We start from the raw sequence: 10,387 nt of genomic DNA, 5'->3' as shown, positions 1-10,387 counted from the left end.
CCTGACTGAACTGGAGACGTTTTGTGTGGAAGAATGGGCCAAAATACCACCTGCCAGGCTTAAGGGACTTGTCTGTGGCTACAGGAGGCGTCTACAGGCCGTTATTGCAGCAAAAGGAGGCAATACTAAATATTAATGGAATTATTTCTTAGGGGTGCCCAAATTTATGCACATGCCTATTTTTGTTTGAATGCACATAAACATGTTTCTGTTTGACCAATAAAAGTTATTTCACTACTGAGATGTTTCTGTTACCATAAGGTATAACATATGTTAAAATGAAGTTGCTGCTTCAAAAGCTCAGCAAGTGACAAACTGATGCAGTGGTTTTCCTAAGGGGTGCCCAAACTTTTGCATACCACTGTAACACCTTACTGAAAAGGGAAAACCCCCAAAAGCATGATATGGCCACTTTAATTTACTGAAACAATTGAATCCCACATGTTATCAGCTTTACTCCCTTTGCCACGGATAAGCCAAAATACTTGAGTTAAATAAGGTCAATAACCTCTAATAGGAAGTAGGGTTTGAGATAAATGTTTCCATAAAAAGTTGATATTACCTGTTTGTATTTCAACAATAAATACCAAAACAGTTAAACTCGGGGATTGATTGTGAATCCCTCCAGTGTTTTTGTCAATAGAGAAATCAGATTCCCTCTCACCTGACAAATTAAAAAACGTAACTGATGTTTTGTTGGGCCTCATATCTTTCAATATGACTTGTACACAGTACACGCATTCCATCCCACTGTATTTGCTTTGTGTTAAACCATTCTTATGTGACAATGAAATTTGATTGTTTGCAAAAAAGGTTTATAATAAGGAAAATTATAAATAAAAAAAGAACAGGACTATGCTTTCAAGTGAAAATTAATTTATTCTACTTTCCAAATCAGCCATGATGGTGTATTGATTTCATGCAATTTAACAAACTGATATGCAGCACAGATATATGAAATACTTTAACTAACAGTCTTAAAGTAACATATGGCATCTTTGAAACATTTAAAATGAATTCTTTGAAGAAAAAAAAGCAGATACAGAAAATATGTACACAAATACATACAGGTATAAAAACTGATTTGGATGGAGCAGTGTGAGTACGTGTAGAATTACACAATGCATCCCAGGTTGGTTCCTGGACAAGACACTCTTCACATTTCCTATCTTCTATCTCTATAAAAAGAAAGCACAAAATGCCCTAAAGTATTGAAAAACAAATTACACTATGTGCTGCAATATATATTCTAAAAAAGTGCAAAGTATTCATAATACATTTGGCCTGTTACCCCAGATTGCATAACATCAGAAAGTCCAATTATTTTGTTCCTTATAAAAAAAGTGTGCAGTAGAAAATGCGGACGACATTTATAACATTTCAACAACTGGCTAAACTTAGTGAGCGTGGTAGTGTTAGTTAACATATAATACAAGCTTTTTTTCCCCCTCTTACAGTGATAGACCGCTGTAGACTTAACGCTCAGCAACTGACAACAGAGTCCTTGTTTATCACTGACTTTGCACTTAATAATTTATTACCTTCATTTAAATATAGAAGCAGATAGCAGTGAGAGGCAGCGATCCGTTTAGGAGATTAAATCTTTGTCCAAAGGACTGTCATATGATAGCAGTCGCCCTCAGAGAGGAGAGGTCAAAGGTTGGTGCTGGTGGAGTTCAGGATGTTGTGCTGGACCTTGGTGTCAGAGGCCTTGGACAAGTCTCGCTGTGGAGACAGAAAATAGACATTCAGTTTGAATGTGACCAGGCAAGTAAATGACGACACTTAAAAGCAGATATGCCGTCAAACAAACAGCCGCTTGACATTTTAATGAATAATGACACACTGTGCAGCCTGTTAGAGTGAATTAGACATATAACACAGACGGACTAAGAAGGTTTTACATTTTGACATACAATTAGCTTTCCACTGCAGAAATCCCCGCTATACAGGATCATCAGGTTTTTTCACATCAATGTATTTTGTGAACCATTGCTATTCAATATAGGTGTCAATTTGGGAATTCAAAAACACACACTGTTGGATTTTACTTGCATTTAAATTGCTGCTTTAGTAAATGCAGTTCTAAATCAATAGCAAATGTAACAAAATGCATTGCTATGGTATATGGAACAGGCCATGATGCTTCATTTGAGTGATCTTCTATAAGGCCAATACAGTACCTGATGCTCTACATATGCCTGGGGGAGGGACAAGGGACTTAACACTGTGCACAGGAGTGGGAAAGGATTTGTGGAAACTAAGTAAATGTCAAGGGGTATTAGGAATCTCCAATTCATTCTCAATTAATTTTACTGGGAAACTTCACAGACTAGTGTTGTGTCCCACTTTGCATAATGCAAAATACAACACGAGTGTTACCTAACACTAAATCAGTTTTTCAAATGTATACTATTTATAACATAATCAACTAATTCCAGTCCACAGTGTGTGGGGCAAATTTATCCTACTCAACACTCACACACATTTACCATCCTGCCTCTCTGTTGCTTTTTCTGCATGACGTGAGCTAGCCCTGAAAACAAGAATGGCTCTGGATCAGTCAGTAAAGGTTGAGGCTCTGGAAAGGCTTTAGTTCAGTCTGATGTCACTATTCCAACAGAGGAACATTAGACAAATGGTTAATATAGGCAGCAGGTATGGAAAATGGTATAGAAACACACAGATGTAGCAGCAGTGATCTGTCAGAGCTGTGTAGGCTGTGGGAGTGTTATTGTTTGTGGGGTAAAGCTGCCTTCAGACCAAAATGAGCCCTTTGTCAAGGAAATGCAACCCCTAAAAAAAAAAAGGGAAGCCCAATGTTGCTTTTGGCAGTGCAACATCATCTGCCTAGCAATTACGTTGACCAATCAAATACAAGTGCACATTTCTTAGTGGCGATTCCCAATCAAACCATTACTACTTCTACAATTTAGAATGGCTTGTCAAAAAGAACAGTAAAATAGGTCCCACCATGACATGTTTCCAGCTAATCTGTGTTAAGCTGTCAGAGAAGACCATTAAATTAATGGATCTGTTACTCAAACTGGATTTCCTGGATCAATATTAAGCGCTCCGACACCTGATTTCTTTTACACACACACACACAGGGCTGATTTTGGTCTCAATGCCTAAATGGGAATTTTGCATTTTAAAGCCAAAGCAGAAAGTAAATTCACCCTTTAAAACAAGGTAATTTCTCTTTAATTAAAGCCATGCAATTACGCCATAAGGAACAAATTAGTCAGGATTACACACGGTTTTAGGATTCCAAACACACCTTAACTGAACAGGTTCAGAGTTGAAGTCTCTCTATAATAAAATGTACATCATTAGCATTTTCTCCATCCCCTTAAAAAGGTATTGTTGCAGAAATAAGGGGAAAAAAAGAAGCAGAGGAAAGTGATTAGAGACAAAAGGGTAAATTACCACAAACTCTGAATATGTGCTGGCAACAGAGGCCATGCTGAAGTTACGCTGTGGACCAGCGGGGGTCAGCAACGCACCGCTCAGAGGGCTCCCCTTCAGCTGCGCCTCGTTCTCCTTGTTACAGCCCTGCAGGCGGGGGTTGGGGGGTTTACCAACGCCTGGCGTCCGAGCTGCTGGAGCCTGGGGGACGAATGGCAAGAGAGAATCACTTCAGACAAGTCGGAGCAACTATCGTCTTTGGAAAGGGAACTTTACCCACAAAATGATTACTTGTAAATGGATCACTAACCCCATGCTACCTTGAATTATTCAATAATCTTTTGTTTTTCCCCATGCCTCCATAGGCAACAAAGACAAAAAAAGTAGTAGTAAATGCTGTATATGTTGTGCCCATTTTTATGTTTTTGTTGGTGTTTGTGAGCACTGGATGGCGCAATGGGGCACAGGGTATTAAGGTGACCTCTCCGGCACAGGTTATTGAGGCTGTGTAAGCAAAACAGTGTTTGAACATGTTGCAAAAACAAGCTGTTTTTTGGTTTACTGTATGGTATTAATAGCAGGAATATCGTGGTCTTAATTGGAGAGCGCATATCTAACTAAAAATCACTGTATCAATATATGGTGATATTGACTGACAAAAGTCACCACAATTTACAAGTGATCCTTTTGTTGGTGAAGAACTAAATGGAGAGGTATGAAGAGGGACAGCCCCAAATTATCAGAATGATATGAGGAATTAGAATGAGCTCAGCACAGGAAATAGCATACTCACTAGTTCAAACTCAGCAGACAAGTAAATGCAGAAAATACAGCATAAGTCTTGTAAACCACAGAGCAAATATGGTTATAACAGAAAGTTATTTAATGTTCTGACTGTGATTGGACTACAGTTCCATCTGATTTAATGTGCTCTCAATTCATTCACAAAGTTCTCTGTCCCCTGAAGATGTCGCTGTCTCTAAAGTTTCAAGTTGTTTTTGTGAGTGTTTCGTTTTCTACAAATTGTTCTTGGGGTTTTAGTTTATTTCTACTTGCTCTATCTTGAAAGGAGACCAACCTTGTTTGCTGAGAGAGGTGGGCGGGGCACAGGTGAGCGACACACAGTTGAACCATACACAGAGCGGCTTGTGCTGCTGGCGCTAGAAATGCTGGACGTCGCGTTAAACTAAGAGAGGCAGAGGAAATGGGTTAGTGTTAAAAGAGTCTGACAACTCAAGACACTGAATTTGAAATAAAGCAAGAATTTACACACAAAATGTCAAACTGTAGCACCTTTCGTGTTTTGTTTGGGGTAGTAGTGCCTAGGAATCTGCGCTTTGTAGGGGTTCGTACTGCTGTTCCGTACAGCATGTCCTCCTCGGTCTGTTTGCTCTTCTTGAGGTGCTGTTAAGAGTAAAGAGTTCGTAAAGTGTCAACACATTTCTCACAAGTTAAATGACAATTATAATGAAGAAAGGCAGATTGTTTACCCTCTCTTGTTTTTCCTTCTCCTTCTCTATTCGGTGCAGCTCCCACTGTTCCTCCACATACTGCAGAAACTTCTGTCCGTTTACTAAAAACTCATGGCCCTGTTCACTTTCCCATGCATCGATCTGGGCTTTTAGTTTCTTTTCCAGCTAAAAAAGATAAAGCACAAAATAACGTTGAGTTACTGTCGATCATAAAAATGTTAGAAGATATTTTAAGGCAGTCTTTAAGTCTTACCTTAGGAAGGCTTTTATGCAGGTCAGACCTCTGTTTCTCCTCCTTCAGAAGATTTCCTCCTCTGTTAGTGAACCTTGTCGGATCTGTGGCTTTTTTCTGTGATTGAGAAAGACAATAACCTTAATAAAACTACTCCGATAGCACAAATAAATTCAGGGCTGTAATGATTGTGTGCTGTCTTTTCAAAACAAACAATCTTGTGTTTTTCTACTTAATGTTTTTTTAATACATTTAAAACTATAGGCTTGAGGTATATAGGAGTTAGGGAACATGCAAGCTAGTTATCTAGCTAAGAAGTCTGTCAAATTTCTGTAATAAATTGAGAAGCAGAACATTTATAAAGTCAAATTGGCCCTTGGCTCAACCACAGGACACTGGAAAAATCCATATTGCATAAGAGAGAGAAAATCTCCACATAACATATTTCTGTCTTTTTTGAGGGTATTATTACAAAAGGCTAAATAGAAAAAAAATCTGCTGATTATTGACTAATCAGAGTGGGGGATTCAAAGGAATTCTTACTACTTCTGCATGTAACAATTCATCATGTGTTGGTCATTGATTCCAAATTCTAAGCATTTTCTTTGAGGAATTTTAGCTGACAATTATCTGTGAAACCAATCGGCCTCAGATGAATTGAGAGCTGTGTGTCACCCCGTCACACAGTACTCACCTCCAGCTCGAGGAAGAGTCTCCAGCTGTCTTCCCACTGGTGCACACCGTCAAAAAGCTCTTGGTGCTCTTCATAATGCTGCTTCAAGCGCTGGATCTCTGCATCATGCAAACTCAAAAGCTCCTCAGTAAAAGTCTCTAAAAAAATAAGAGGAAATTAGATTTTTCACACAACAATATTGTATGGACAGATCAAATGTCTAACAAGAGAGCATACCGCTAAAATATGGAGCGAAATCCTGCCGCTGGTCGGTGCTGAAGAAACACTTTTCCCAGAACACAGCAATCTCAGAGCGGATGGCGTCGGTGACATTGCAGATGTTCAGCAGTTTGAGCTCCTCTAGACGCTGCACCTCTGCCCGTAACTGAGGAAGGAAAATAAAGTGTTAAAAAGCAGCCAGACTGACCTAGCTAACCCCCGAAAAGAAAATAAACAAAGCTAAATGAACTAGGCCGCCAAGCTTCTCACCGCTTCCAGGTTCCTCTTCCTGGACGAGACCATGTGTTCGTTGAAGGCCTCTCTCTCCTCCTGGGGAACCTGCAGTCTGTCCCACAGCCGCTGGATCTTCTCTCTGTTGGCCTCACACCTGGCCTCGTTCTCCACCTTGCGCTCCTCCAGCTGCAGGATTGACATGACACACCAAAATGACTGCTTGAACTGTGACTATGTATTCAAATCAAATGTATTTATACAGCCCAAAAGCATCAATAACACATGGTCTCAGGGGGCTTTACAGTTAGTACAAATCCAATCTGATTAATAACACAATACAATGACAACATAGACAAACCAGATGATAAAAAAGGATAACATGATTGCATGTTAAGTAAAGAAACCAGGATGATGTTCATGACAACCCTGAGCCAGCCTAACTGTAAGCTTTATTTAGAGTCAGTTCTTAAATATGGAGAGGGTATCTGCCTCCCGAACACAAATTTGAAGCTGGTTCCAGAGAAGAAGTGCTTTATAGCTGAAGGCTCCCATTGTACTTTTAGAGATGTAAGGAACCACTAAAAACCCTGCATTCTGAAAACTCAATGCTCTGGTGGTGTTATTGAGCACAATGACCTCTTTAAGATAAGAAGGTGACTCCAGGCAGTGCTGAAACGTTATATATTGCAATGCCTGATGTAAAACATCTAGCATCAGCCAACAACACATCCATCTAATTTCAGGACATATTATATAATTTGTTGAGGAAAGGACTTCCCTAAATCTTAAAAGTGACTTAAAACTTTATCAAATGCAGTGCTATGAAAAACATCTTACCTGACAGACAAGCAGTTTGAGTGAAGAGATGTTGTCTCTTGAAAGGCAAAATGCATCCTCCTCCTCGCAGACGACGTCCTTCTCGAAGCTGGTCTCGGGGGTGTGGTCCAGCTCTGCCATGTACACGATGATCTGCCTTTTCAGGTCTGCAAACTCAGCATACCGCTTCGCCTGAAGAGCGCAGTCCATTAGTATAGATCACATTTCTCTCCCATGGCAAACATTTCTGCGGTGTTGCTGTGACACCTTCAATTTGTTGTGTAAACCTGATATGTAGTTTTATATCAAAACAATCACCATCTTATATGTTAAATATACAGTATAATCATTCAGAAGATTTAGCATTAGGAAGTGTATTCTGTAGGCTTATGCAGCTCTCAGTAGGAAGTAATATGAAAGATTGAGTTGCAAAAGGCATTCTCCATATTTTCTAAAGTGACGTGACTACAGAGAAAAATACATTACCTGGTATATTACTCCGGTAAGTGTGACAAAAAAGTTATTTTAATATAATAACAATAATGTTTTGTTTCATGTGAAAACAACAACCAACCAAAACAACCTTAAATACATTTTAATACTTTCAATTAAGAAATCTCTAGCAAAAAAATACACCTAAGTGTAGTGAATTCTAGCACTAATTTCCACCATATATTTAGCTTTTATTCTACTACTTATGAAAAGGTTGCATAGAGGGAAGGAGAGAGGATTTAAATTGGAGTAAACTACTGAGAGCATTTATCAAATAAATTGCCAAAATTAGGCTTCCATTCTAAATAACTGAACAGGGTGTTGATAAAAGAGCTCCCACCTTCTCTGCATTCTGGTTGACAACATGCTGGCTCAAGCTTTCCAGTTGCTCCAGTGTGGGGACAGAGTCTGCAGAGATGCCATAAGGCTCGGAGCACAGGATGTCACACAGGTCCTGCTCCTGCTCCAGCAGAACCTTCAGCTGCTGCATCCGCTGAGCCTTCTCCTTCAGCAGAGCCTCCACCTGTGTGCGGATGTTCTTCTCTTGCTGCAGCATGCTGATGCCACTCTCCTCCTATCACACAGAAGATAACAAGAACACTTTACAAGAGGGTTTTTAAGACATGACAATCTGTTTTAGAATCAACCAACTCATAACTACTAATCATATTAATAGAACAAAAACAAAAACACAGCGAGTTAGCAGGTCAATAAATCTGAATTTACAGGAAAACCAATGATGGAAATACTTGCACTGAATGCAGGTGTTGTGTTTTCACTCACAGTAGATGTGACTTACCTCGAACATATTCAGCTGAAGCTCCAGGCAGAGTTTCTCCATGTCTGTCCTGCATGTTTGAATGCTGCTTACAAGTCTTTGTCTCAGAGATTCCTCTTCCTTGATCATCATATCTAGTAAGCTCTGCAGGATAAGGAATATAAAATAAATCAGCATGACGAATACAGAGGTGTGAAGACATTGCAACAGTTGCAGTCCAGTAATTAATCATTGGATGGTTGGTTTTTTTTGGGTCATTAGCGGCGGATATTTTTTTTAAATGTATTTCCAATTCCATACAGTATCTAGTTTTGAGTTTACTTATTATACAGCAAAACTGGTCCTTGGTGCTGACATAAAAATGCTGCTTTTATGATCATGGTTTTAGTTAACACTAAAGTTACCTGTACATATTCAACTGCAAAAGATGACATAATTGTAGTGTAACATTTTTTCACAACAGGTTTCTCTTCAACCACTTTGTTTACGTGAATCTTCCTTGTTGTCACAGTGTTGCCTCAATTTAAACATATTTCTGTAAACATTAAGAAATCTGTTGTCTTTAATCCACAGACATGTAGATACTACAATTATATTTCTATATATAAAATGGTGGAAGTAGTCCTAATCAGTACAAGTCTTGATCCCATGTTTTTCTTTGTCAATTCTGAATATCAACCAGTCTTATATAATCATGTAACATATAGGATCTAGTCCTAAGTCTTGTCCTTGTCTGAATTCTTGCACATCTGATCAATGTTTTTCTGCACACAACTGTTCCTTGGTACAGTTCTTTCATCTTTGAAAGATACATTGTGCATATTGCTTCTGTTATATATTATCATTCCTTACTTTGCATTACTTGTTTTTTATGTTCTCATAGCAAAACACCAAGTGCATTGGAACACCTACTCAATAGTAAACCTGATGGTACATTTGCAACCCCCTTAGTAACGATCAGATTCCTCTAGTGCAGTTTCACCCTTGGTGGCTGTCTCTCTGTAAAAGCCCCCACCCTCTTCTGTCGAAACCTGTTCATTATCTCAGATCGTGTTACATTTGCTGACATAATAAAGTAGCACATTTTGATATCATCACAAGTTCACAGACATGCTGATGTCTCACCTTAATGTGGTTTTGGACAACATTAGTCCTCTGTAGTCTCTGGTCCTCTGGGATACCGATCTCCTCCCAAATGTCCTTCAGGTGGCACAGTGCTTTATTCAGGCACGACACAGACTCTGCTGCGAGCACCTCGCTACAGTGACAGACAGTGGAAAACATGGTCAACTCGGTTTTGAAAACATAGTTTGTATGGAACACGTAGGGACATTTACACCAAAGAAAACAGTATTCACGTATCTGATCGAGATAACAGACGTTGGAAATAGTTACGCTAACGGTTAGCCACCTGCTATAAATACGTTTACGCAATTTTACGTCTAACACATTGACTCAATGATGGAAAAAAGTGTTAAATCATACCTCTTTCTCATTGTTACAATCCAATATGTTGTGCTCCAATATAGGTGAAGGGTTAAAAACAACTAACGTTAGCTGTAATCTTGTCCCAGAGACGAGCGTCGCCTCTCTGCCTGCTCTCAGCCCGGTCCGTTTCTACAGTTCAAAATACGCGTACAGCGGCGTCCTGCTCTCTGATTGGCTCCTTCTGTAGGAGCGCTTGTTGTGTTAAACTCATGCCGGCCGCTGGAATTCAGCAGTTAAACATGAGGGTGACCCGCCCATCGTCGAACAACTCATGAATAAAAACAAACACAACAGTATCATGAGGGTGTGGTGTCAAGCAGAAGTTTGACACTTCATGCAACAATGGTAATGCTGTTAATTTTAGACTGAACAATTTATACCAGAGCGATGGTGGGAGACTTATTCAAATTGCAAAACATAGAAGTCCAGCGGTCAAAACAATAAAGTAATAATACTCAACCTGTAGTAAAATGTCAGTTTTTGTTGTATCTTATGTGATGTTATTGGATTATTACTGCTGCATTAATGTGTATGTTGCATTTTACTTCTGTCATTGGTTGTGCTCATTTTGAATC

At 39.3% G+C, this 10,387-nt stretch overlaps 1 protein-coding gene across 5 annotated transcripts; it reads right to left on the bottom strand.

Annotated features, from left to right (window-relative positions):
- Positions 1–859: 859 nt before the first annotated feature.
- prc1b (protein regulator of cytokinesis 1b) lies at positions 860–9,968 on the bottom strand. Of its 5 annotated transcripts, none has more exons than XM_063882623.1 (15): positions 9,810–9,967; positions 9,450–9,582; positions 8,346–8,468; positions 7,887–8,120; positions 7,076–7,246; positions 6,275–6,424; positions 6,023–6,170; positions 5,807–5,943; positions 5,134–5,229; positions 4,899–5,045; positions 4,702–4,812; positions 4,487–4,594; positions 3,430–3,609; positions 3,281–3,312; positions 860–1,725 (listed from the first exon to the last, which is right to left on the bottom strand). In XM_063882623.1, the coding sequence occupies exons 1-15, from the start codon at positions 9,818–9,820 to the stop codon at positions 1,677–1,679; spliced, it is 1,830 nt and encodes a 609-aa protein (XP_063738693.1). In that variant the 5' UTR covers positions 9,821–9,967; the 3' UTR covers positions 860–1,676. The 5 variants fall into 5 exon arrangements, with proteins under 5 accessions (XP_063738693.1, XP_063738696.1, XP_063738697.1 ...); XM_063882626.1 differs by having other exon boundaries at positions 3,281–3,351; positions 3,507–3,609; XM_063882625.1 differs by lacking the exon at positions 860–1,725 and adding an exon at positions 2,558–2,611 and having other exon boundaries at positions 9,810–9,968.
- Between the last annotated feature and the right edge of the window lie 419 nt (positions 9,969–10,387).

The sequence above is a fragment of the Eleginops maclovinus genome, chromosome 4 (genome assembly GCF_036324505.1).
Source record: "Eleginops maclovinus isolate JMC-PN-2008 ecotype Puerto Natales chromosome 4, JC_Emac_rtc_rv5, whole genome shotgun sequence".
Classification (NCBI taxonomy): domain Eukaryota; kingdom Metazoa; phylum Chordata; class Actinopteri; order Perciformes; family Eleginopidae; genus Eleginops; species Eleginops maclovinus.
This window is presented reverse-complemented; position numbering and strand designations above follow the sequence as displayed.